The sequence below is a fragment of the Xiphophorus maculatus genome, chromosome 7, assembly GCF_002775205.1.
Source record: "Xiphophorus maculatus strain JP 163 A chromosome 7, X_maculatus-5.0-male, whole genome shotgun sequence".
Taxonomy (NCBI): Eukaryota; Metazoa; Chordata; class Actinopteri; order Cyprinodontiformes; family Poeciliidae; genus Xiphophorus; species Xiphophorus maculatus.
In genome coordinates this window covers 12,712,133-12,737,361 of record NC_036449.1, presented here as the reverse complement: position 1 = coordinate 12,737,361, position 25,229 = coordinate 12,712,133, and the positions used below count along the sequence as shown (strand labels likewise).

At 38.1% G+C, this 25,229-nt stretch overlaps 1 protein-coding gene across 4 annotated transcripts in view; it reads left to right on the top strand.

Annotated features, from left to right (window-relative positions):
- Nucleotides 1-24,770, top strand: part of sytl5 (synaptotagmin like 5) — a 47,142-nt gene extending 22,372 nt beyond the window's left edge. Inside the window, exons 2-18 of one of the 4 annotated variants that reach the window (XM_023337258.1) lie at nucleotides 422-751; nucleotides 832-1,047; nucleotides 3,820-3,932; nucleotides 4,044-4,161; nucleotides 7,688-7,822; nucleotides 9,477-9,579; nucleotides 9,683-9,812; nucleotides 11,473-11,573; nucleotides 12,145-12,240; nucleotides 13,716-13,781; nucleotides 15,055-15,233; nucleotides 15,345-15,447; nucleotides 15,524-15,685; nucleotides 16,164-16,272; nucleotides 19,842-19,980; nucleotides 21,145-21,353; nucleotides 22,322-24,770. In XM_023337258.1, coding sequence (XP_023193026.1) covers nucleotides 633-751; nucleotides 832-1,047; nucleotides 3,820-3,932; nucleotides 4,044-4,161; nucleotides 7,688-7,822; nucleotides 9,477-9,579; nucleotides 9,683-9,812; nucleotides 11,473-11,573; nucleotides 12,145-12,240; nucleotides 13,716-13,781; nucleotides 15,055-15,233; nucleotides 15,345-15,447; nucleotides 15,524-15,685; nucleotides 16,164-16,272; nucleotides 19,842-19,980; nucleotides 21,145-21,353; nucleotides 22,322-22,464 — 2,241 coding nt within the window. In that variant the 5' untranslated portion in view covers nucleotides 422-632 and the 3' untranslated portion in view covers nucleotides 22,465-24,770. Of the gene's footprint in view, nucleotides 1-421; nucleotides 752-831; nucleotides 1,048-3,819; nucleotides 3,933-4,043; nucleotides 4,162-7,687; nucleotides 7,823-9,476; nucleotides 9,638-9,682; nucleotides 9,813-11,472; nucleotides 11,574-12,144; nucleotides 12,241-13,715; nucleotides 13,782-15,054; nucleotides 15,234-15,344; nucleotides 15,448-15,523; nucleotides 15,686-16,163; nucleotides 16,273-19,841; nucleotides 19,981-21,144; nucleotides 21,354-22,321 lie in introns of all 4 variants that reach the window. The other 3 variants (XM_014468425.2, XM_023337261.1, XM_023337260.1) reach the window with 3 other exon arrangements.
- The last annotated feature ends 459 nt before the right edge of the window (nucleotides 24,771-25,229 follow it).

The following is a 25,229-nucleotide window of genomic DNA, read 5'->3' as shown; positions in this document are numbered from 1 at the left end:
TTGCCTCAGATACAATTTAACGTAAATTTACACCAGAGTACTTGGTGGTAGTTAACTCAGAGACATCTCCAGCCTTGCTGTGGTCTCCGGAGTTGGTAAAAAGCCCTGCTGCTGTAACGACTGGCATGCAGGTGTACAGATAAGTAAAAGTCTGGTAATGGCTTTTAGAGGAAAATGCTGTCGAGGTTTTGCTAATGGAAGCAGAGAAACATGGCTGCTGTACTCCAGGTCTAATTGGTTGGTTGTTGAGGCGCTGTGGAGCTGTCAGATATCTACCAATTACTATCAGTTCCTCTTTTATTCTTGTTTTTAGAACTGGACAAAAGACAGATTTATTAATTGTTGTTAACAGATATTTTTTAAACTCTGATCCATAGATACTTGTTAATGATGTATGTCTTTGTTTCTCTGATCTTTTCAGGATTTCATTCATGTCTTAAAGGTTTCCTTCTGGACTTCAAAAGCAAACACTGCAGCGCCCAGACCTTTGTAAATCAGAAGTTGTACAATGCCAACAGCAGAGGAGCCACGTGATTGTTTGCAGGGCATCATAGAGCCCAAGAGTATAATGTAGTCCCCACTGACTCCTTCTTCAAAACAAAGTCACTGGGCTGATTTGGGCTACGGAAGAAATGGAGAAAGCTGTTGAGGATTTAAATTTGTCCTTTCTGCTGGAGCATGAAAGGGAAATGATCCTGAAGGTGCTGCAGAAAGACGAGAAGCTGAGGAAACGTGAGGAGAAAAGGATACGGTAAGGATTTTAACACCCCAAATCTCTTTACTTCTCTTTTCCGTCTGCTTATCTCCTTCTCTTCTCTGTCTGCTTTGCAGAAAGTTAAAAAATGACCTGCTGGAGATCAAGCGAAAAGGTTCCCGCCGGCCGCAGGACTCTGAGGAGCGGCAGTGCGCTCGCTGCCTCAAAACATTAGGGCTGATCTTTGACCGTGGCGAACTCTGCGATGAATGCCGGCTGCGCGTTTGCAGCGACTGTCGTGGAACGATCGCTGGCTCACGCAAGTGGAGATGCAACGTCTGTGCCAAGATTTCGTAAGTGTGTCGGCCGTAGAGAGGCAGAACAGAAACTGAGAGGAGGGATGGACTCTACATGTGTGCTTTTGATTAATGATCCTACATCTGCAACCATTTGTCAATCAGGGCCTCTGGGGATTTGGTGCTGTGTTTAATTCTGAAAAAAAAAAAAATCCTTACAAACCAAAAAACAACCATTAATCAGATGTTGACAGTTTCTCAACTTTTATAGACATCACTCATTAGTTGTTTTATAGTTGTTGTGCCAAATGCATGTGTATCTTAAAATACTAATTAGCTGGACAAAAATGTAGGTTTTCAAGTGAGAATAAATTAAACGTGTTGTGTTTTTATGAACAATTCATAAGTACAATAACTTGGACAATGCCAAATTAGACCTTTAGATCTTTCCTGATGATGTATTTAATTTTATTTATTTACAGTATGTTAGTAGTTAATGCATTATATATTGGAGGCATCTTTCTTATGTTCAATAAAACACTTTAACAAACCTATTTTTATAAGTTTCTGCAGATCGAATGTTGAGTAAGCACTTCCAGAGAGCTTCACCAGGTATGGTAGGCCAAGAACATGGGACTTTTCACGTCTGACGTGTTGTTGACATGCTGGCACAATCAACTGTTCAAAAATGTGTAACATATAAAAAAATCATAGGTTTTTTTTTACCTCCAATAGCCCTCAGCCTTGTGATAGAGAAACATTTAAATGTTGAGTGTTGGCGTTTGATCATTGCTGAGTGGATTAATCCAAGGAAGCAGATCTGGATCAGAAATGCATCTCAGCATCGTTCTGTCCTGAAAGACATTCCTGCAAAAAAAAGCTACATTTTTAAAATAACTTTTGAACCCAAAGTTAGAGATGCAACTTAAGAAAATATAACAAATTTGAATGTCTTTTAAAAAAAATAGAAAATTAAACAAATCTATTACAAAGACGAACAATATTTCTAAAGATTAATTTTCAAACTCAAAGGTTTTTCAGTTTGCATCATGCCTATTAAAACACGTCTTCACTCCTTGCAGCTTGTTGCGGGTTACACCACATATTTAAGGGCCTTGTTGGTTCCTGTGTTGTTAAATCTGTATTCCCCATGTGTTGCACAGTCACACATTATAGCCGCTCAGCCTGAAGGATTGCCAAAATGCAACAACCCCCATTTATCTTCATTAAGTGCTGGTAATGTCATCTAATGCATCACTGACGCATCTTCTGTGTCTGCTGGCCTCCACTCTCTGTTTTAAATGCCTGTTTGATTATCTGATAATTCATAATACCTCCATTATGTCCTCTGTTGCTTTTCTCTGTGTTCCAGTTCTTTGCATGTGAATTCATAGACATTACGCAGCCTTGATCTGCAAATGCACCAATTCACGTTCATGTTAGATTATTCCTTCTGGATGCTGCAGTTTGTCAGTGAGTGTATTTAGTTTCTTTTTTTTCAATATGCTAGAAAGCATATGTATCATTAGTGAAATCAGCAGAGCATATATGTCCTACTTATGAGGGTGGGGATAAATCTCCACACTTCCCAGGATGCTAAATGGAACCTGAAATAAAATGTAAACAGTTAATTTAGGCTATTTAGTGCAAAGATATTTTTCTGTTCCTACTGACTAAAAACTGCGAATGCAGAACTCAACATCAATCCTGATAGAATGTTTTTTTTATTTTTATCAAGTACTCAAAAGACAAAAAGGTTTCTGTGTTTATTTAGGGTTTTCTGAAGTTACAGTTACAGTCTCATAAGAAAAAGAGTCTGTAAATATAAGGTCTGTTATTTTCCATATTCTTAAAAGATTCATCTGAAGCAGACAAAGATGAAGGCAAAACGAAGAATATTCTCCAAAATACCCAGAGTGAGCACAACTAAATTTTTTATTTTCTTAACACCTATCTGGTCTGTTGTAGTTTTAAAGTTTTCTGCTTCATTTTATTGCACTTTTTATTTCTGAAAGTGTGGGTCAGCGGTCGTTTCACCACAGTCTCGTTCATCTTACTCCGGTTGTGTCAAACTTGGAGAGATTTATTGGTGCTTCAGTGAACTCCGTTCATGATGATAGATTTTTTTATATCTGCCCTGACAGCAGCTTTCTCTTAATGCTCTGCATGTGGACAATGTGATACGTTACAGTGACAACCACCAACCGTGAGCCGCCGTGACCAGACTTCATTGTTGGAGCAGTCATTTTTAATACCAGCTCAATCTAGGCACATCAAATGGTTTTTAGATTTCAAAAAACAACCGAATATAATGCATTTTGCACAGTGATTTTAGCCAGTTTATTTATTTTAGTAGAAACAGGATCAAGACATCAGTCTCAAAAATGCTTACTAGTTTTAACAACCTTAATTTCAGCTTCAGCATAACATGGACAAGATTTTTTATACTCTATTTATTTTTTTTAGACTTCTTTAGTTGTACATCATTTAAATAACTGAACTAATGTTTGTTGTATCAGCATGTTAATACAAACTGACCTGAAATTGACATAAAAATAAAGATTATAAATACCTTTTTTGAGCAGCCCTTTCCTCTATCTTTTCGTTTTTAGATTTAATAATGCTATGCTTTAGTTTCCAAAGCACACTCTGTCCAAATTCTGCATTTTATATTTAAAATTTTTCCTCTCGGAGTCATGTACTTAAAAACCAATCATTTGGCAGTGCCTGATATGAGTAATGACACTGAGCCCATCTGGAAGGAGAAAACCCTTTGCTCGGCTCTCACCCACTGGTCTTTGTGTCTTGGATTGTGTGTTTTTACAACAGGGAGCTGAAGGTGGTGACTGGAGAGTGGTTCCTGGAGGAACGGTCCAGGCGCTTTGAGCAGAAAGCGCTGAGCAGTGACGTCGTCAAGCAGACTATCCTGAGCGCCCCAGCAAGTACGTCTGGTTGCTAATGTCTGAACGACAACACCATAACTATAACCATTAAGGCTGCTGTGTGCTGTACGATTACAGAATTTATAAATTAATAGAGTTTTTGGTCACAAGGTGCAGAAAAGAAGTCAACAGAAAACCTGTCAGCATCCTCTGATTTAGAGAAACCAGACACTCCAAAATCCAACAGAAGTGCAGTGCGCAACATCATGGATGGTGCCAGAAAGAAAGGGTAAGAAAGCAGCACAAAGAGTTGTGTGGAGTGAGGCTAGATGGAGTGATGAGCAGTCAGTATTTTACACCGGTCAGACAGATTTTAGATCAAGGACTCAGGGAGGGATTAAACTTGAAGAGTCAAGAAAAAAACAGCAAGTCAGAGCAAAGTCCTCAATTTATGAAAAAAGATTCAAGCTTAAAACTTGCCTAGAAGTTCAAGCAATGTTGAGTATATTTACATCCTGTCATTTTTACTAGACAGATGTTTTTCTTTTTCTATTTCAAACAGGGGTTTCAGTAGATAACACTGAATAATACCAAACTGCTCTACAAAGGATCTTGCTGCTACCGCCTAGTTGTTTGCCATCTGCTAAATGCGATGTTGCTGCAATGAGGAACCTTTTGACACACTGGGGGCAACATGTTGCTTTACATAATTTATTAAAGTCTACAATAAGTTCAAACAACTGGTCTGAAAGTTAATTTTTAATTAAAAATAAAAGACAGCAATCACATATAGTAGATACATTTTTATCAAAAATCAATATAAAGTGTATCTAAAATTTACAGAAGATGATTAAGGCCACTGGGGAAAAAAATAAGACAGTTCTGATTTTAATCTCAGAATCCTGATAAATAATAAAATAAAACCAACAGCAGCCATTGTAATGAAGAGGAAGTCACCATGCATATGTTTTATGCAGAATAGAAAAGAGGAGGCTGCAGCTCAACTCAAAATGGTCAGGCATTTTAACATAATCTTTGATAATTAACTAGCTTCATTCTCCCTTCAGCTTCTTTTTTCTGATTCTTTAAACTGACATCACTGACATATGTCTACCACAAATAAGACATTGGAAAGATGAAAACTTTACATTTATTCTACATGAATTAATTTATCTAGAACCTCCCTTTATGGATGATTCAGATCAAGTAAGATTCCAACACATGGGTTGCTGAAAATTCTTATGATCGTATCCGAAGGGCTCACGGTGCATTTTCACATGAAAAACAGCCATGATGGAGTCCAGGCCTTCACCGCATTGAAAATCTTTTAGATGTGTCTGAGAAGACTTCCTGCAGTCTCCCATCATTGACATAAAAGCATGGAGAAGAAAATCAATGTAGGTCTGGCAGGAAATAAGTGTTGTGACAATGCGCAGTATTAGCCTATCTGACCAATGATGGTCAATATATGTCACAATCAGCTACAGATGGACCAATAAATCCAAAAGTCCCTGACTATTTCTGTTTTCTTTTTATTTCTTTTGCCACACAGTGTACGAAACATGCAGACAGGATAATATAACCTCAAATCTAATCAAATGGGCTTTGAGCTGAGTGCACTCTTTAATCTAAGATCCTTTGAAATGACCAAATGGACATTTATTTGATTTGTCAGAAACCTGGGATGTATTTTAAAATACATTTTCTGAAGCAAAGAAACATTAATTGGATTCTGCCAGCTGTGATCGCTTCTCATCTTGGTTACAGTCTGGTGGTCTCTGAAGGCGTGACGCAAAACAATACTAGATTAAGCATTTATGATCTGCTTAATCATAAATGTTTGGACGGGTTTGATGGCAAAGAACTTTGCATTGAGCTTTAGCTATTCTCAAAAGCAAAGAGATTTTTTTTTATCAGATATTTGCAGTTTAGAAGTAGTCCACTTTGACATGTTTGTCTTTTTCTTGTTATAATGAACCTGCTTGTTGCCTGGAGCAGCTGTGTTTTTATTCGTGCTCTAACATAAACTTTTCCAGAAGTCGAAGAATTTCAGATGAAACAAGCCCAAGTTTGACTTTTGTAAAGTAGAACATGATATAATACATGTATAAAATAAAATGATATAATAAATGTATAACACATCACAATAAAAAAACGCGCTGATCGTTTTGCACATTTGTAATTTCATATTCAACTTTCTTTCTCCTAAAATGAAACTATCTGCCACAGGAAACCTGCCAGTGAAATGTTTTATATCTGCTTTGAGAGCTGACAACTTTAATGTATTTTTTTATATTCCACTCTTGCAAGGAAGGGTGGTTTTCTGACTCTAATGAATAATATCTGCCAGGAGGAGATTGTTCAGCGTTATTTTGATTTGAGCATAATCTGTCATATTTAATGGGTGATAACTGGCTGAAACGATGATCATAGGGTGGGATACAAAGTGTTTAGAAGACAAATTGAACTTGATATAAGTTGAATATACATTGCATGACATCCATCCATCCTCTGTCTCTGGCAGTTTATCCTGACAGGATCATGGAGCCCAGTGTCTCCAGTAGCCACTGGTCACCTTGAACAGGTCAAACCCAGACAATCACACCTAAGGAAAAAAATAGAGCGCATCAATTAACCCAGAATATGCATATTTTGAACATGCATGAATATGAAAACTCCCCAGGCTGGGATTTAAACCTGGAAACATAAAATAACGTTGTTTACCACCGAAAACCGTGAAATAATATCACATTGCATAACATAGCATATCATATCACTGTATAAAACAACATTACATGGAATGCCGTAGTATGGCATCATGTAGAACAGCGTAGCAACATATAACATGATATAGCATGTTATGCAGCATAACAGATTCAGTCAATGTTTAATCCTCTAGCAACTTGGCAGGACAACAAAACAGGCACTGTGAAGAGAAATAAAGGTATGAACAATAGTAACGCAGGGAAAATCTTCGTTTTTAAATTCCTTTGGTATAAAATATGATCTCTGTAGGACTGTTTGATTAGGGACAGCGTTGTGGGAGGCAAGAAAATATAAAAGAGTTTGCCATTGGCTGCTGTGGCACTATTTCCAGTCCCCCAGTTTAATAATAACTAAAAAGAAATCTTCTCTCTGAGCTCAGAGTCGGCTCACAAGCGTCTTTAGATGGAAACAGCTCTCTGGATGCAACCAGATGAAAAGCAAATTGAGGCACAACATACATCTAAAAACTACCGACAACAGAGGGGGAAAAAGTGGGTGAGAAGCAAACATGAAAATCATCTCTTTAAGTTTCAAAGACGAAAACAACACTAATAGGAAGAAACCGGTCAGCAAGATAAGCAAATAAAAACATGGAAATAAATCCAAACAAACCTCAAGATTTTAATGTTAAAACTTACTTTAGTTCAAGTCCAACCAGCAGCCAATGAGTCTCATTATGATGCTGAGAATTTCCGTAGTTAGAAGAAATTATCTTCTGTACTTGATGAGTTACTTAAATTTTATGGCTATTTGTGAAACTGATGAATCAGCTAGCTTTACATCTGCCATGTCTTTAAAAATCGTGCCATATCCTTCTAAATGCTGATAAAACCACCTCATATCTGTAAGTAGATGGAACAATAATTGTAATTTGATAGAAATTAAACTTAATTGACATTATGTTTCCTCTGGGGAATCCACAAATCAGTGTAATAAAGTAGAGACTGTAATGGCTGTGAAGTAATGGACACTAGTTATATCTGCTTCATTCGCACTGCAGATAACCTCTATGTCTCTGTGTGGGCGTGTGTGCGTGTGCGTGTGTGTAGACGGATGAAAATTGGTAAGAAAGGCAGCCGCGCCACCTTGAAACCAGGGAACGGAGTCGACAGTGTCAGCATGAAGTCGTCTTCAGATGGAGATACTCAAAGCGTTCGTTCTGCTCAGAGTCAGCATTCAAACAGGTGACACACAAAGAAAATATAATTTAGATTAACAAAAATAAACAAATATATGATTTTGAAGCTTTATCAGCATTAAGTGTATCTTTCTAAGTGATAACGTCACTTAGACAGATGATGTGTTATTTAATAGAGATCGATTCAAAGTGGTTTCCTGGGAATTTTAAATTTAAAAAAGAGTTTCTTTATATCGTCAATGCCTCTTTCTTCACAGACACGTCAATCTGATCGCACTTTAAAAGATGAGGCATCTTCAAAGAATAACTGGCATTAAGCTCTCTGTTTAATGGATCCAGGACTACAGTTTGCTCTTGAATATTTAAATGTTTCTTATAAAAACAGAATTTAAAAAGGCTGAAATCCTTCCTGAGAGGCCAGCCGTTCTCTCATCGGTCCGTTTCAGTGCCCTGATCTGGCCGAGGCCGCTGCTCTGCGTCAGTCCTGATAAAATACAAACAATTAGTAATCAGATGAGACGATTATTTAAAAAGAAGACAGGAAAGCATGTTTCTGAGAGGCACCGCGTTCAAAAAGACAAACATCACATTTAAATTCACAATCTCATGTACAAAAAATATTAACTTATAATGTTAGAATTGAATAGAAATGTTTTTGTTTTATGTTTGTGGAGCCACATTTGTAGCAGTGCAGGTCAGAAGTTTACGTGAACCCATCATAGACATGTACGATTTTGATTTTGGATCTAAAATTATTTACTTGAACCATTTGTTTGCTGGTTTTTATGAGTTTATTACGAGGCAGAATGAAGTACCCGACTAATGAAGTTAAATTATCTGCTAAGATTAATTTAAACATCCCGGTAGCAGCACATGTCTTTAAAAAGGTTGCTGGACATAAATAATAGTTTAAAAGCCTATAAAATATTTACACTATTTGACTTCCTTCTTGTGTGTAAATGCCAGACATTTCCTGTTTGTACTTACTACAGTTGATATTTGGATTACCTCTGGAATATTTTGTACATTTTAAATATTTTCTAAAATAAACTTCACAGAAAACATTTAATTAAATCATTTGGTCTCCTGTCCCACTGAGTTTACTCCATAAATTTTCAGTAGGGTTTAGGTTGAAGTCAGTCCACGAGCTTCATGTTAGTCTGATTTATTTACTCATTATTTGCATTTCAGAGGGTCCAATTTTGCAATGTTTTGGATGCAGCATTTTGTAGGCTGTTATATTTCACATGTATTGAATTCAAATTCTTCTTCTGAGTAACTTTGATGACCATACCTTAGATGGTGGGAGTCACCATCATTATGCGAAAGAAGGAAAAACAACTAAATGAATCAGGTTAAATGTCAGGTTAGTGCCTGAAAATTTGCCTTTTTAAATAAACTTCAGTTCTGAGAAGTGTTTCATATTCAGACATAATTAAAACTGAAGCTTGTTGATTGCTATACAATGTGTGTGGTTTATTTGCAACTAGCTCAAGAGGATATATTTAGTTGTTAATGGAGCGTATTCATATATTTAAGCATAAACAGCTTAAAGAAAGTCCAAGTTTAAAATTTGTGCACCTAATATCTCCACCAAATAAACTCTTAAAGGCCGATATTAAATTGCACTCATGGATGACCAGAGTTTTGTGAGCCCGTCATAATCATTGATGTTTAACTGGTATGTGTCTTGTTTTTAGGAGCATTGCAGTGGCGTTGGAGTCCTCGGGTTTGCCCACGGTCCCCAACAATCTCCGTTCCCAAACTCCAGCTAAATCACCCAACCCCAGCAACAACCGGAGGGTCAGGGTCAGCGACAGTAGCACCCGAACAGACACTCAGCGCCAAATAAAGTGTTCAGGTTAGCGTTTATTCCAGCAGCTTGTGTGTTTGTTTTTGAACGCAGCCCGACGGAGCGGAAAGCGTTGCCAGTGTGCGCTCCAGCGAGGGTCTGCCTGAGAAGGAAGGGATGGGACTTCACCTCGCAAACTCGGGCACACCGACCATCTCTGTTTCCTGTGCATCTGTGTCGTCAGGTAGCAACATGGACCTGTTTGTCTTCACCTCACATCCACGCAGCACGACGCCTGCTGCCATCTCACAGCTCCCACAAGCACACACTCAAACATTTTGATAAGCGGCTCACAGCATCATGAAGCGCTAGAAGCAGCAGATCACTTCAGAGGTGATGCTAGACTGTCGAAGTTCACCTCAGAGAGAGACGACTCGGCATGTTCAGTGTCTTAGGAAGGATAAAATTAGTCCCTCTGCTGAGAGCAGGAGTCACGTCTCCGCAAATTACACCATTAACTTCGGCTCCTTCATCTCTAGCTGCTGCTCTTCTGTTCTTTTAAGTACGATCTCGTCTTCTTTGTCTCATTCAGTGTCAGAGCCTTTATCTCAGCTTCTTACTGGAGTGTGTGAAGGTTTTAGGATGGCTTTGATTAGTGCCAGATCTCCAGTCGTCACCACAGATGTCAGGCGGTATATGCAGAACCGTCAGGGCGGAGGGTGTTCTCTCCTGTACTATTTTCAGATCACAGCTCCTTTGTTTGCTTTAATTAACAGACTATGTGATTAGTAATGATTTTGGTTCCTCTGCAGGAGTCGTCTGATCCTCCGCTTTGTTTCAGCAGGAAGCTGCTTGGGTCAAAGTTTTTGATCTCTTCTAATTTTAAATTCTAGTTTCCCTTTTCTGACACCTACAGAGGAATAATTCAGTAGTTTCAAGAGAAAAAAACAAGTAGACTGAGAGGAAATCAGTTTTAATTTTGTTTTTTTTAAGTTTTGAGTGAGAGCCTGAGGGCAATTAGCTTAGCAAAAAAAAAAAAAAACTACAAGACAGGAAAACAGCAGCAGCTCCCTGCAAAGATCAGGAAATATCCCATGTGGCTCTGAAGCTCAATAATTAACATCTAGTCTATTTAATCTAATGTTTAAGCCTCATTGAAGCCAAAGACCATAAAATCAAATGTAACTAAGCCTGTTACTCACATTAAGTGTCTGATTTAGTGAGGCAATTTACAGTTTGTTGGGATTTAATCATCAGCTTCATGCTTTAAGGTTTGAGGTAATAATCAACATCAACAACCTCCTCAAAGTTGCTAGCTGTGTGTTCCATTGCCCAAAAAGAAACAACTGAAAGAGAGAAAGGGAAGACTTGCAGGCAAGAAATTATTGCTTTTACAAACAATGAGCAATAAAATTTGAACAAAAAATTCCAAAAGAAAACAACCCCAAAACACCTTGTATGTCAATGTGAAACTGATTTCTGCATAAATAAAGAAATTTGCATAAAAAAAAAAAAAAAATTACTTTTAAAAAAGTGTTTACATAAGTATTTACCCCTGATAAGTCATGTTTTTTTTAGCTTTTTGATAAATTTTGGGACACATGCTGCAGAGTTATTCTGTCACACGTCTTCAAAAAGCCTTTGAGTTTGTTTACAAATCAAAAACGGTTTAAGAAGGACTGTAGCACGTTAGATTTCTTCAAACCAGAGGAAATATGCTGCCAAGATTATGAGAATCAATAAGAAAAAGTCCCACATTATCAGATTAAATGTTTGATAGTTAAAGACCTTTACATTTGAAATACTTTTACATTTTTGCTTGAATTTTTTCATCTTTTGACCTACTAAACTTGGAATGCTGCCTCTTCATTCATTCATTCCTCTGCCCTCCCTCTCGGCACCAGATCACAGCCGCTCAGAGATGGACCTGTCAGCTCCGGGATCCGACCACAGCGACGATGGCCTAAGCCTCAGAAGCCGCTCAGTCCCCGGGCTCAACGAAGCGGTGAGCGCGGTCGCTTTGTCTCATCTTTTCTGCTCAGTGATCATACTTTTTCCAACAAATTCACCCCAAACACTCTGATTCATGTGACTCTGAAGTTAACAGATAATGAATATTCAGTCCTAACCTCTTTTAAATCCTCACCTGCGACGTACTTTATTGTGTAACCGCATCAAACTTGGGATGTGTGGGCCGATAAACTCTCTGAGATCCGTCAGCTGTGGGCTTGAATGCTAATTTCACATCAGAGCTCACTTCAAAGAGCATCTAAACAGATGTAGTTTGCAAATGGTGAAGGATGAGGCGGCCAGCATGTGGCGCCGCTTTGTTTTGTCTTCACAGATTTGCATTTGAAGCAGTTCAGAGAAACACTCGCCAATTCTGTCTTCCTTTGCCCACTCTTCCAGTCAAGCTCTCAAGTTTACTGTAAAAGCAGCAAAACCAGATTACTACACTGTGTCCGGATTTGACTGATTGAATTTACAGAGGCTGGGCCCGACTCCGTCCGCCCACTCAGCGATGTTTGGATCAGACCTTCAAGATGTCACGTTCATCTGAACGCCATCTCTTGCAGGAGTTTTCCGACGAGGACGCAGAGGAAGACATCGATGCCCTGATGTCGGCACACAGCCTGAGTAGGGGCGGACGCCTTAGCAACGCCGCATCAACGGTAACGCCGAGTAAAAGCAAGCACAAACAAAGACACACAGCCTCTGGAAAGTCCTACATGCTCCCCTACCACTCAGACACGGCCCTGGTCCTTGTGCACACATGCCCTCAGAGTAAGACATTCATGCTTTCTCTGTGTTGACTGTGCTAACACGGGATGAGCCATGTCAAGAAAACCTCCCACGCTCACCAACCTGCCGCATTTAAGCAAACTAACATGACGCAGTTATAGTGTGAGATGCTGGAGAGTTCCTGCTTTGTGTCATCAGAGTGACGTGAGTGGTGAAAACATGCTTTCACGCGGGTGACTGAGAGACTTCTGCTGTCTTATTTGTGGAAAATGTAGAAATGTAAGTCCAAAAGGAATGTCCTGTTTCGGCAGGATTTATTGGTGCAGATGTTCAGAGGTTCACCAGATGTTTGATACAAGTATGGCAAATAACAGATATATCATGTTAAGATGAAGCTTTAAATTTTTTGGGTAACACTTTATTTGAAGGGATGTGCATAAGACTAACATTACACTGTCACAAATGTGACTTTACACTGTTTTTAACATGAATAAGTCTTCATGAATGTTTATGACTGTTGTCATGAAGTGTCTTTTGGTAAATTACGACACTTTTAATGCAAAAATGCATTAAAAGTTGCATTAAAAGTCAATTAAAAGAATCAACTTTGCATTAAAATGTAATTATTTACTGAAAGACATTTCACGACAACAGTCTTAAACATTCATAAAGACTCCTTCAGGTTCATGACCATTGTTATGTCATGTTTATGACAGTGTAATGTCAGTCTTATGCACACCCTTTCAAATAAATTGTTACCATTTTTGTTATCTATTGATTCTTTACATTAAAGCAATTTACATACATCGTCTTAATATGGATTCACACCTCTGGAACCTTTATACATCCTGAGACTGATCACTTCAATGCCACACTGCATTGATACAGTAATTCATGCAAAATTAGCCTCAATCAAGTACTGAGTACATACAGTACTACTCAGCGGGATGAGGTTTCTGTATTAAAAATGCAAATATGTGAAATTCTTAATTTTTTATCAGCTGCAAGCCATAAAGCAGTACACCTATAGCCAGAATTACTTAAATAATTAACTTTTTCTATTCATTGACATGTACAGTATGTGCGTATAATGTATGAACAGTATCCAGTAAATAGCTACGTTTTGATGTGTGCTTCTTATCTCTCTGACTTCTCTTTGGTTCAGTGAGAACAGAAACATTTCTCCACTTTCTTATCTTGCTGCTTGTTTGCGCTGTCCATCTTTGCTGATTTCCAACCACTGTTAATCTCTGCGGTTTTATCTGATAATCACCACGGTAACAGTGTGTGCATGATGGGGGTTTTCTGGTGTCAGTCTTGCTGTATTTTCTGCCTATAGCTTCAACAACCTCTGCTCCTTTCCTTTGGCTCTCTTTCCTCTCCTCCCGGCTCGTTCTGAATCCAGTCCTCCACTCCCGGCACAGAAAGAAGGTGGGGGTACCTAAACATCCCCGACTCGGATGCTGAGACTGTGAGTCTCCGTGTTTCACGTTTCTGCATGCTGCTGTTTTCCTGCTACATTAAAGATGCTGCAGTACCGTAGCATAAATATTGCACCCATCGCTCAATAATATATAAAAACCTTTCCTGCATACACCTGCCTGGCTCAGTGGATGTTTGTGCTAATATTTGTCTCTATTGTTTCCATAACTCCCCACAATATAAAAAAAAGTCTTCATCACAGTCGGTAGCTGGAGGAAATACATGAAGCAAACTTCCCTTTTTGTGAAAAACAGCATGGATTAATTCCAGCTGGTTTCAGACGGTTTTATCTCCCCCTGTTTACCAGCAGTCAGTCTTATTCCAGAGTTAATTACCTGCTGTTACCATTGTGGTTTGGACTCTTTTCTTCATAGAGAAATGAAGTTTGTAGGTATGCATTGTGCAAGAGACACAATTAGGTTTGTTCCTTTGGTTTCAAATGGGTAAAACTCAGTCAACACAGCATCGCAGCTGAGCGTAAGCTCTCTATTAAAACACCACACTGATGCAGTTTTAACTGTTCACATTGCCTTTACGTAGCTCCATCGTGGTTGGCTATTTTTATTTCTGTCTGTTTTCTAATATCTGTATCATCTGGTTAAGTAGTGGTGTGGAAAATGGTCCGCTCCCCTTTAGGTTTTTTTTTTTACTTTTTGCACTTAATTGTTTCAGATTGTCAAATAAATGCACATTAAAATCTGAAGTTTTTCCCACTAGGTGGGAAAAACTTCAGATTGTAATGTGATTGTAATGTGCATTGTAATCGGCTCTTAATAACCTTGGCTAAAATGTTAAAGAACCAACTAATGTTATTATAATAACCAGTGGAGGTTTTAGCATTTTCTCTTTCATGAAATAAATGCACTGAAAGATAAATTGCTGATAAATGACAAAACATTTTCTGTGGTAAATATTTATCAAAAATGATTTTTTTTTCTTTTCAGAAGATGATATAACATTTGCGGCTCTGATTTTTATTTAGCTGAAATGAACCTCTGGTTTATTGTGTACTGCTAATAAATCTCCTTATTTGATCCTTTGTTACATTTTTCTTCATCTTCTTATCAAAAAAATATTTTGTTTACTACAGTTTATTACATTTTGTAGTTCTGATAAACACAGAGAATGTCTCATTTTTGTGCTATAATTCCTCCATCTATTCCCATAAGCTATTAGCTGAGGTGATGGGAAATTACAAAAACTGGACCCACGTCTCCTCCTCTTCCTCGTCTCATGTCTTATCTGTCGTGTTGGCATCACAGAGCAGCCTCAACAGCATGATGAGCATGTACAGCGAGACGGGCGACTACGGAAACGCCAGGGTGAGCGGCGAGATTCTCCTCAACATCAGCTACAGCTACAAAACAGGCGCCCTCAACGTTCTGGTGAAAAAGTGTTACAACCTGGCAACGGGAGACGACAGGAGGCAGCGCACAGACGCGTAAGAGCTCTTGGAGGTTTTCTGATGACAATTGATAATAATTTGCTCTGCATAGAGTCATGTCAGTGTGGCGTATGTGGGGGGAAAAAAAGAACGACTTTGTTTTGGCAGGTATGTGAAGACCTACCTGCTTCCTGACACGTCCCGCCAGAGCAAGAGGAAGACGAGCATCAGACCCAACACCATCAACCCGGTTTTTAACGAGAACCTGAGAGTCAGTCACAGAAAATCTTCCCGGTCGAGTCTGAATAACAGATTTCAAAAAGCTGTTGTTCTCCTCCGTTTTTCAGTACGTGATCAGCCACTCGCAGCTGGAGACTCGAACCCTGCAGGTGTCTGTGTGGCACCATGACCGCTTTGGATACAACAGCTTCCTGGGAGAAGTGGAGCTGACCTTTGACTCCTGGGAGTTCGACTCTCAGATAGAGGAGTGGTACTCTCTGCAGCCCAAGGTGACCAGTTGCAGTACACTTTGTCATATATGATCTTCCTTTAACCTCCTGAGACCCTGCATCCTCATATGAGGACATTACATTTTTGTAAACACAGATGTAAATAATAACATTGATTGAATGGTCTTATCGTCACACAGATAGACCCAATGTCCTCGTCTGAGGACATTGGGTTTTGAGAAAACCACTTATTGTAGAAAGCTGAAATTTCATTTTTAGGCCAATTGGGTCCTTATGATCCCAAATGACAAGGAGAAATGTATATGCAAAAACAGACCCATTGTCCTCATATGAGGGCATTGGTTTTGACATAGTTCAAGAGCACATAGAAAGCTAAAATTTAATTTCAACTAAAATTAGGTCATACTAATCCCAAATAGTAAGGAGACATAAAAAATGCACATCAAACAAAAGCCCGGGTCTCAGGAGGTTAAAGCAGCTTCAGATGCTTCAGGATAGTTTATGCATGCGTGTGCAGGTAGAGAGCAGCACTGACTCCACCATGCACTACAAAGGAGAGCTGACAGTTGTGCTGAAGTACATTCCTGCAGAGAAAAACCTCACACTGCCTCTGGACCAGGTTCAAGGTATGTTTCACACCGAGCTGAACTCAGTGAAATCACAGGTGACAGAAAGTGTGTTTGGATGTTCAGAAAGAACTTTTTGGCAACAAGAATAATGGTTGAAGGAGTCAAGATGGACCTTTTAATCCTCAGTGCACTGAACTGGTTAGCATGCTGGTGGTGGCAGCAGCATGCTGAAGGTCTGTTTCACAGCTAGTCGCACAAATTGAACTGTCTCCTAATTCTTTGCCTTCCCATTTACTAAACAGCTGAAATTTGGGGACAAATCCAATGGGATCCCAAATGATCCCAACAGATCCAAAGTGTTTGGACACTTTGCTCAAAAGCCAAGTCTGCACCAATAAACAGTGCCTCCTTCATGTTCTCCCAAGATGATTAATCAAATCTAGCCAGATTTACATCAGAAAATGTTAAAAAAATGTGATGCCATTTGCAAAGTGACATCCTGCCATCCTGCTTTTAGTCAATATGTATAGTTTTGACTGTGGATTGGAGCAAAATCTATAATAGTCACTCAAACTTTCACCTTTTCTCCTTGGACAAAAGTAGTAAAATAAATCAATAAGAAAATAATATGACAATCACACCCATGGTGAGTTTATGTGAACTGCTGACCAGAATTGCATAACTTATAACAGGCTGGGATTTAAATCAATTTTAGTTTGAAATAGGTAGCCACTTTCTAAGTTTGTTTTTCTGGAAGTTATTATTTCTTTTGCTGATCTATAAAAGGAAGCTCCGAGGGTGAGAACGCTGTTTGGCAGCTCAGCAGGAGCTTGTAATAATGAGTAATCCACCAGCTAGCCGATCATTTTTAACAAGCATGAATACAGTTTTCTCCTAACCCAGCCTGAGCTATAATTAAACACTCGGTTCCATCTGACCCAACAAGTCGCTATTAAAAAGTTGCCTTTACTTGCTCCCATTTCATCACCAATTATTGCAAAGTCGGGGAAAAACAGTTGAGACTATTTTCTGTTCCTTATCTTCCAACATCTTGATGGCTTTTAGCAAGTACGATGTGAAAATGTTAATTTGTAAAACACAAAGGACAAAACTCAACTCAAAAAATGTTTTCACACTTTCAGTTCAATGGCTTTTTTTCTGATTAGCATAATTTTGATGGGATAATTTAGTTTTGAACTGTATGTAAATGAGGTACTTAGTCATTTTCTGAGTTTTACCTGCAGCTGACTGCAATCAGCATCGTCTGAACAAGCATTCGCCTGGACAAACTCTAATCTATTTCAATAAACAGGTGCTGAAGCTGAATACACACACACACACACACATCCACGCCAACACAGATTTAAGCCTGAGTATACACTCCAACCACCACTTTACCCCTCCTAGTCTTTTTTGTGGATTGCTCCTCTTCATAGTCTCATGCAAAACTAATTTATCAGGATGGAATTGATAAAGTCACACAGTAACACAACTTTACAGCTGCAGCTAACCAGAAATTAATCAGAAACGTGAAAGTGAGAAGCTTTAATTGTTTTAGGAAGGCTTTCAGACAGTGACCTTGTTTAAGATGGCACAGGATACTTTAAATCTTTCCTCAGTTCGTCCACAGTAAATTAGATGCAGCTGAATACTCACCACCACCTGCTGCATTTAAAAATGTAATTTTACTGTAATCTTCAGCTTTCATACTGACGAAGGTTTGCTTTCTTTTTTTTTTACAGCTGGGAATTTGTTTGTTTGTTTCCCTGGGAAATTTCACCACCCTGCTTCTCGATATGATTCAAAATGAAATGTAATGAAAACTGTGGAATGAATACTCTGCCTTGTTCAAATAGTTCAGGTTCAGGTTTGGCACATTTTATCTATTAACAGGAAATCCTGAATGACTGAAACTGACCATGAAAGGTTTACATGCACAGGAGATGTCGTTTTGCGCTCTTAAAGAGATATTTGAGCTTTTTGTTTTTCCAGGGCAGAAAGCTAACACACCAACTTTAATCTTTTTCTAAACTATTGAATTTATTGTGGATTTTCTTTTGTTCACACTGGTCAAAATTATACATACTGGCTCAGAAATATAAATACACCCCCACTAATGTTTATTTAAATGTCCCTTACCAAGTTGCACCTTGATTATTTGCTTTTAGTTGACAAAAGTGGGCTTCTGGCAAAATTATGGAGGATATCTCACCACTTTTCATTTCAGAAATTGTCGAGTTCAAAATAAAATAAACTACTGAAAATAAAATTCCAGTCGTTTGGAAGTTGGGGCTTTAGGAAGGCATGTTTCATCCTGATGGTTTCTTGATTACTAAAAACAGTTTTTTGTTGTTTTTTTTTTCATCTCAGGGGGGAAGTTTGGGTCAGATTGATACAATTGTTCTGTTGGAGCCGTAAGTTTGTCCTCCATCAATACAGAAATCTTAAACAGGATAAAACAGGCTGTCAGTAAACTTCTCAGTCCAAATCCCCAACCTCAACCCTTTTACAAATCGAAAATTCATACCAGGCATTTAAGCAATTTAAATTAAGCATAGGAGAGTTTTAAAACATTCACACATAATTATTTTAGCTCTTTCTTGGTGACTGTAAAGCATTTATTTAAAGCTTAGTGCATTGAGTTCGTATATGTATACATTTTACTCTTTTTTTTTATTTCAAACCATTTCTAGTTCTTAAAAGTTATTGAGCCATAAAAGAATAAATTCATGCTCATGCGGACTCGATGTAAACCTCATGCTAGTACTGTATGTTCAATATCATCTCAATTTATTTTGACAATCAGAGATTATTGGAATGGTTTAGATCACAATCAGTGGGTAAAAATATTAGGTATAAATTGGTATCTGTCAACCTCAACAGAAGCATTTACAGTGAATCTTTTCATTCCCAGAGACAAATGACAACATTTTTACTTCTTAAACTCAAACAGATTTATATTCAGACTTTGGTTATGTGTAAAATGCTCACTGGCAGCTTGCTACCCAGTCCACTCTTAATAATAGGGGTATTGTTTTACCCCTCACACCTCTGGATGCCATCTGTCACACTCTTCCTTTGATTTATTCATCCAGACATCCATCACACTCACAGCTTTGATTAATATGGATAGGTTCAAGGGTCATCGATCATCCAGACGCTGACTTTCTTTATAAAGACGCTGTGAAATATTAGAACTAATATATGTCCCATTTTCTGTTTACTTTAGAGCTAAAGTGCAGAACTCCTGAGTAATACTTTACACCATTTTCATTTCTCACGGGACCTTTAAAGCTTTTAATCCTCACGTTTATGTTTACAGGCAGCTTAATTATCAGCTAAAGTGATCAATGTGTGTGAATGTGTCTTTAGTTTGTGTTTTTGTTTTCAGGTGTAGAAACGTTGAGCCCTCCGAGAATTGTCAAACACATTTCTTCTTGTAGGTTTTTATTTATTTATGACTCATTTTTGAGTTGTCAGCAGCTAAAAACAGAACTCCTTCTGAGATCAAATCTTTCACATACAGCTTTTTATTCCCAGTAGTCTCTGAAGTACGGCACTGAAATCATGTGCGCTGACAAATCTGTTTCCTTCCACTTTGTTTGCATCTTCTCATGGGTTTGCAGTGAAGAAGAGCTTCCTGAAAGGCAAGAAGACAAGCAGCTTCACGCTGCCTAAAGGGGGCATGGTCGAGCTGCTGGTCAAAGGGGCCAAAAATCTAACAGCGGTCAAGTCTGGAGGCACTTCGGATCCTTTTGTGAAAGGGTGAGATGTGATGAAAGGATGAGATGAGATCCAGGACACAGCTTGGGATGTTTGAGGGGACACATTTACTGTTGCTCTTAGGGTCAGACACATAAGATGTTGACATTTATTCTGCATAATGGAGGCATAATTATGAAATTGTCAGTCGTTATTGTCAAGGCAAAATCTTAATATATGCAGGATTCCTGTGGAAAAGTAGATATTTTGTAGCTTGGAAAGTGTGGGATTGGATTTTATTACTAAACGTCTGGATTAAAAAAAAGTATGGAAAAATCATTGAGTTTTCAGACTCTGTTCTGCTCTTTACTTTATTGTCTAACAGGAGGGATTCAGGTTTTCTGAAAAATAAGACTTTTACACTCAACATGTATTTATTGTAAGATCTTCACCATCCAGTTCAATTTTGACTAAATTACCAACCTGGTAAATATGTTCAAGTTACAAAAAAACAAAAAAAAAGACGTTAAATGTACCTTTACTACTCTGATTAATCAGTAACCATCAACATTGTGTTGTTTCATGTTTTTTTACAAAAACATGAAACAACACAACATTAAAAATGTCTTTGCATTCTTTAATATGAGGGCTACCGTGAGTGTTTTTCAATCAATCTATTTTGTAAAAATCTCTTTATAAAGCGTTTTTACTGGCCCTTGCTTCTCTTTTTCTATTTTTCCTTTTATGTATTTTTGTGACATATCTTATGTGATGTTTCATTATTTCAGTACTCATTTTAGCCTTTGTCAATTGTTTGTATGTCTGGTAAATCTAGTCCTTTTTCCTCTTCCATGCTAATTGTCTCAATCTATGCCTGTTTGTGGTTGCCTTGACATTACTTATCTATTGGTAACCTTAAAAATTTACATTCAAATAGAAATCATTCAAGCTTTTTTCTGTTTTTTTCATATTCAATTAAAACTTTTTGTATGTTTTCCTTCAAACTGTTTAATGTTTTAAGACTTTGTCACTTCATTTTTTTCATCTTTTGATTCTTGCTTGCTGCTTCAGACAATATTTTTGCCCTAAACAATCTTTACTTTGTGCTCACTGACTCACTTTCTGATAGCAAATGTTAAGAATCACTTAACAGAGACACTCTGGTCCGTGTTCAGCTGTGCATGCAGCACGGTAGAGTAACGAGAAGTTGTAAACTTTCTCCCACAGATACCTCCTCCCAGACAATAACAAGTCAACCAAGCACAAGACGGCGGTGGAGCGACGCACCGTGAACCCGCAGTGGAACCACACCTTCACCTACTGCGGCCTGCAGGACGGAGACCTCAACAACATCTGCCTTGAGCTGACCGTGTGGGACAAAGAGGCTTTGTCCAGCAATGTTTTCCTAGGAGGAGTCAGGCTGGGAGCGGGGACAGGTAGGAGAGGAAAATACCAGCTGACTTGTGCTTGTTAGGTTGTATGGAAAACTATTCATACTCCTTGAGCTTTTGGAGATTTTTATGACATTATAAGGTGAAACGTCAGTGTATTTTATTGGGATTTGATTCAATAGACCAGCATGAATTAACAACATTATTATGTGGATGGAAAGTTATATATTTTTTCAGAAATGTGCCTTTCAACCCCTTGAGATATTCAGCTTTGCTATTGTGCAAGCTTTTGGATATGTTTGAGAAACGGCCTCAGCTGCCAAATTGGATAGAAAGCAACTCTGAACATGAATATTTTAAGTATTGCCACATACTCTCAGTTGGATTTGGGCTTTGACTGGGCCACATAAATATGCTTTAATTTAAACTATTCCTTGGAGCCAAAAGCCTGGTAAGTCTTTTACCAGTTTTCTTCCAGGATTTTCCTTTATATTCCAATCAAATCTGGCCTACTTCCCTGTTTCTAATGTAGAAAAGCATCACCACTGTGTTTCAGTGCTAATTTCCCACCATAATCCATTTTGCATATAATCAAAAAAGTTGCACTTGCATGTTTTTTACTTTTACTTGAGTAATTTCTTGGATACTTCTAACTTTTACTCAATTAAAAATAAGCTGGCTTACATGTACTTGAGTACAATTTCTAAAAACTGCATAAAATCAAATAAAACACATAAAGATTTTTGATGGTAAAATGTAATAAAGTTATATTGAAAATTAGACGCAACATATTTTCTCTCTTTAGATCAAAACTAGGAGCAGATTTTTAAACATGACTTTAAAACATGTGACATAGTTTGTTTTACACTTACTGACATAATTTAATCAAAACCAAAAAAAAATTAAATATTGTTTTTTTTATTATTTATGTTCAACTGGAACACATTAACATCCCCTGGGATCTCTAAATGCTCTAACAAGCTGAACCAAATATTTGTCTCGTTTTCCTCAAGGCAAAAGCTACGGGAATGAGGTGGACTGGATGGACTCGTACGGGGAAGAGCAGCAGGTCTGGCAGCGCATGATCGAAAACCCAGAGGTTCCTCAAGAGTGCACTCTGACGCTGCGGTCGAGCATGCGCAAGTGCAACACATGAACTTAGACCGAAGCACAACGGAAGAGAGAATTACAGGGAGGGAAAGAAGCGGAGGAAATGGTCTGAAGTTGTGGGGAGAGAGCTGGAGAGGTCGAGCGGTCAAGAAAAAAAGCAAGCAGTGACTCAACAGGAACCGCTCCTCTTTGTACTTTCTTTCTTGTTCAGATCTCCTCTCCTGTCCACCACAGCCAGTCATGCCTTACTCTCTCACCCACATGTGCCCCTCTTTCCTCCCAAAGCATCTGTCTTGACCAAGCACTGCTGCCGTTTGCTGCTGTTCTAGGAAACCTGTGTTGTATTTAACTTCGTGTAACTTATATAGATAAGCACATGGTTACTCCTGATGTCTCTGTCCTCGTCTCGTCTGTGGGTCATTTCTGCATGTAGTAACAGCTAATCGAAATGATTAAAGGTGTATTAGATGAGGCATTGGTTAATACTAAATATAAACATTCCCTCTATAAGCAACAAAGTCTTGTTGCTTGTATATATCTCATTGACAGTAATGCATACTGAGGGGAAAAGCAGCTAAATCTTTTACAACAGGACATATGATACAGATATTCATACACCCTCCTTTCTAAGATTATCATTCTGGACAGTAGAAGAAACCAGAGAACTTACTGTAGAAAACCCGAGTAGATTTGTGAAGAACATAATCATCTTATATTGATGATGGAAACTGGCTTAAGTTTCCAAAAATGAAAACTTAAGAGTTTTCATTTTTGGAAAATATCTTGGAAGATCTATTTTTTTTAGTTCTTGTTGCATGTGATGATTCACATCATCACATTTGATGATGTGAATTAACTTGACACAAATTTGTCCAGAAAGTAAAAATAAAAAAATGCCAATGTAAAGAAAATGCAAAATATTCGCTCAAAATTTTGATGCTGGGAAAATTGCCAAGTGAAGAACAGCGAACAGCGAACAGCTATCCAGGAAACAGAATAAAGCCAGTCAATTCTAAAAGTGCTCAATGCAACTTTTCTGATTCATTCATTTCTTTTCACATGTATCTTTTTTTTTTCTTCAAAATTTAAATTATAGTTTTCACAAAATCCTGGACACCCTTTGAATCCTGTCTTCTTTGACATGAGCTCTTTGGTAAAGTTCAGGTATTATTTAAGATTTTGAGATGTTAACCAGCCACTCCTGGTTGTAAAACAGAAACAAAAATACAGAAGGCTGTCCATAAGTAAAGAGCAAAAATCCTGAGAAACTAATTACCCCCCAAAAAGCAACACCTTAATCAAAATAATTATGATTTTTCCTACAAATTTCTTACTACTAATTCTTGAGAATTTGCAAACTAAATCACGAGTAGAAAACGGCAGTTTTAAAAAGTAATTGCAGTAATTTTCAGGTTTTCTTATGTCAGGACTTCAAACCACTTATACACTCTTTAATAATCAAAATGAGCTCAGTGCAGTTAGTAATAATGTAAGCAGAATTAGCAATGGAGTAAATTGGTATTATGTCTATTAAATAAATTGTACTGCAGCTGCTGGTTTATTAAACAGTGGGGTCAAGAGTCATCCCTTTATAGATGAGTTTATCTGCTTTCCCCCTCTGACTTAAAGAAAATATATAAAACGAGGCACAAAAGTCCTGTCTGATTAGGAAATTTAGACTAGCTTTTTTTTGTAAAGTTACATAACACTGTATCAGTGTGTTCATTAGGGTAGAGGAACAAAAAGGTTACACAAAGCACTGATGCTGACATCACTTTGCACCTAGAGGAGAAGGTGTGATCTGCAGCGTTTTCTCAGGAACCCTGAGCCGGGTCTGCGTGTTACAGAGTGAGTCAGCACCAACGTGAGCTGCCATCTTCTCAGGGAGGGGGGGCCAATCATGAGCCACTGATAGTCAGACGCTGACCTTGTCATTGCTGCCCGGGGCGCTGTGATCATTCGTTCTGTGATGTGTTCTGCAGTTCACTGAAACTTTTCCAGATAAAAACAAACAACCTACATTTCATGTGGAATGCCAGTTGTATTTCCCAGGTCTCTGTAAACGTCTGCTCTAAGCTCCCAGATACAAAGTAATGATAACTAAAATTCATGTGCAGGCCGTTTAGCATGACCGAGAATCTCATGCAGTCTCAATCCAGAGGAACATATTTATGTACTGCATGTACCGTCTCTCTTGTGTCTGGTTCTGATCATCAAACTCACCTTTCAAAAGCTTATCTTCTCCCAAATGTGCTTCAAGAATATTTTGAAATAAATGCATCTTTCCATAGTCTGTAAGACGGTTTTATTGCTTTATGGAGAATATTACTGATATAAAAAAAATATATCTGATTGATTGGTGCTTGTCGTGTTTTTAGGTGGTGGTTTAAATGGGAACAGGTTTTCAGGCTTTAACCCAACAAGTCTGGTGTGACATTTATTTCTCTTATTTAGCTCCAGTTTTATCCCCAGATCACAGCACAAGATGAATGCATAAAAAGGTCACAATCATGCATTAGTCATGTAACCAAAAAAAAAAGAAAAGGTCTGATTCATTTCTCAGTACATGAAGATAGCTGATCCCTTAGCTATCCCTTAGCTGTTTTATTTCCTCTGAAATTTATATATTTATAGTTCATGCTTTCATGCTCGGAGTGCTGGAGCTAACATTTAAATTCCTTTTTTTTTTTTTTTTGCACACAATCTTGGCCAACACAGCTGATTCTGAGTTTCATCTTCCTGCAGAGCAACAATCCTAAACCTGCAGCCAGAGCTACAATTAAATGATTCAGATTATCTGTTAAAGTGGCC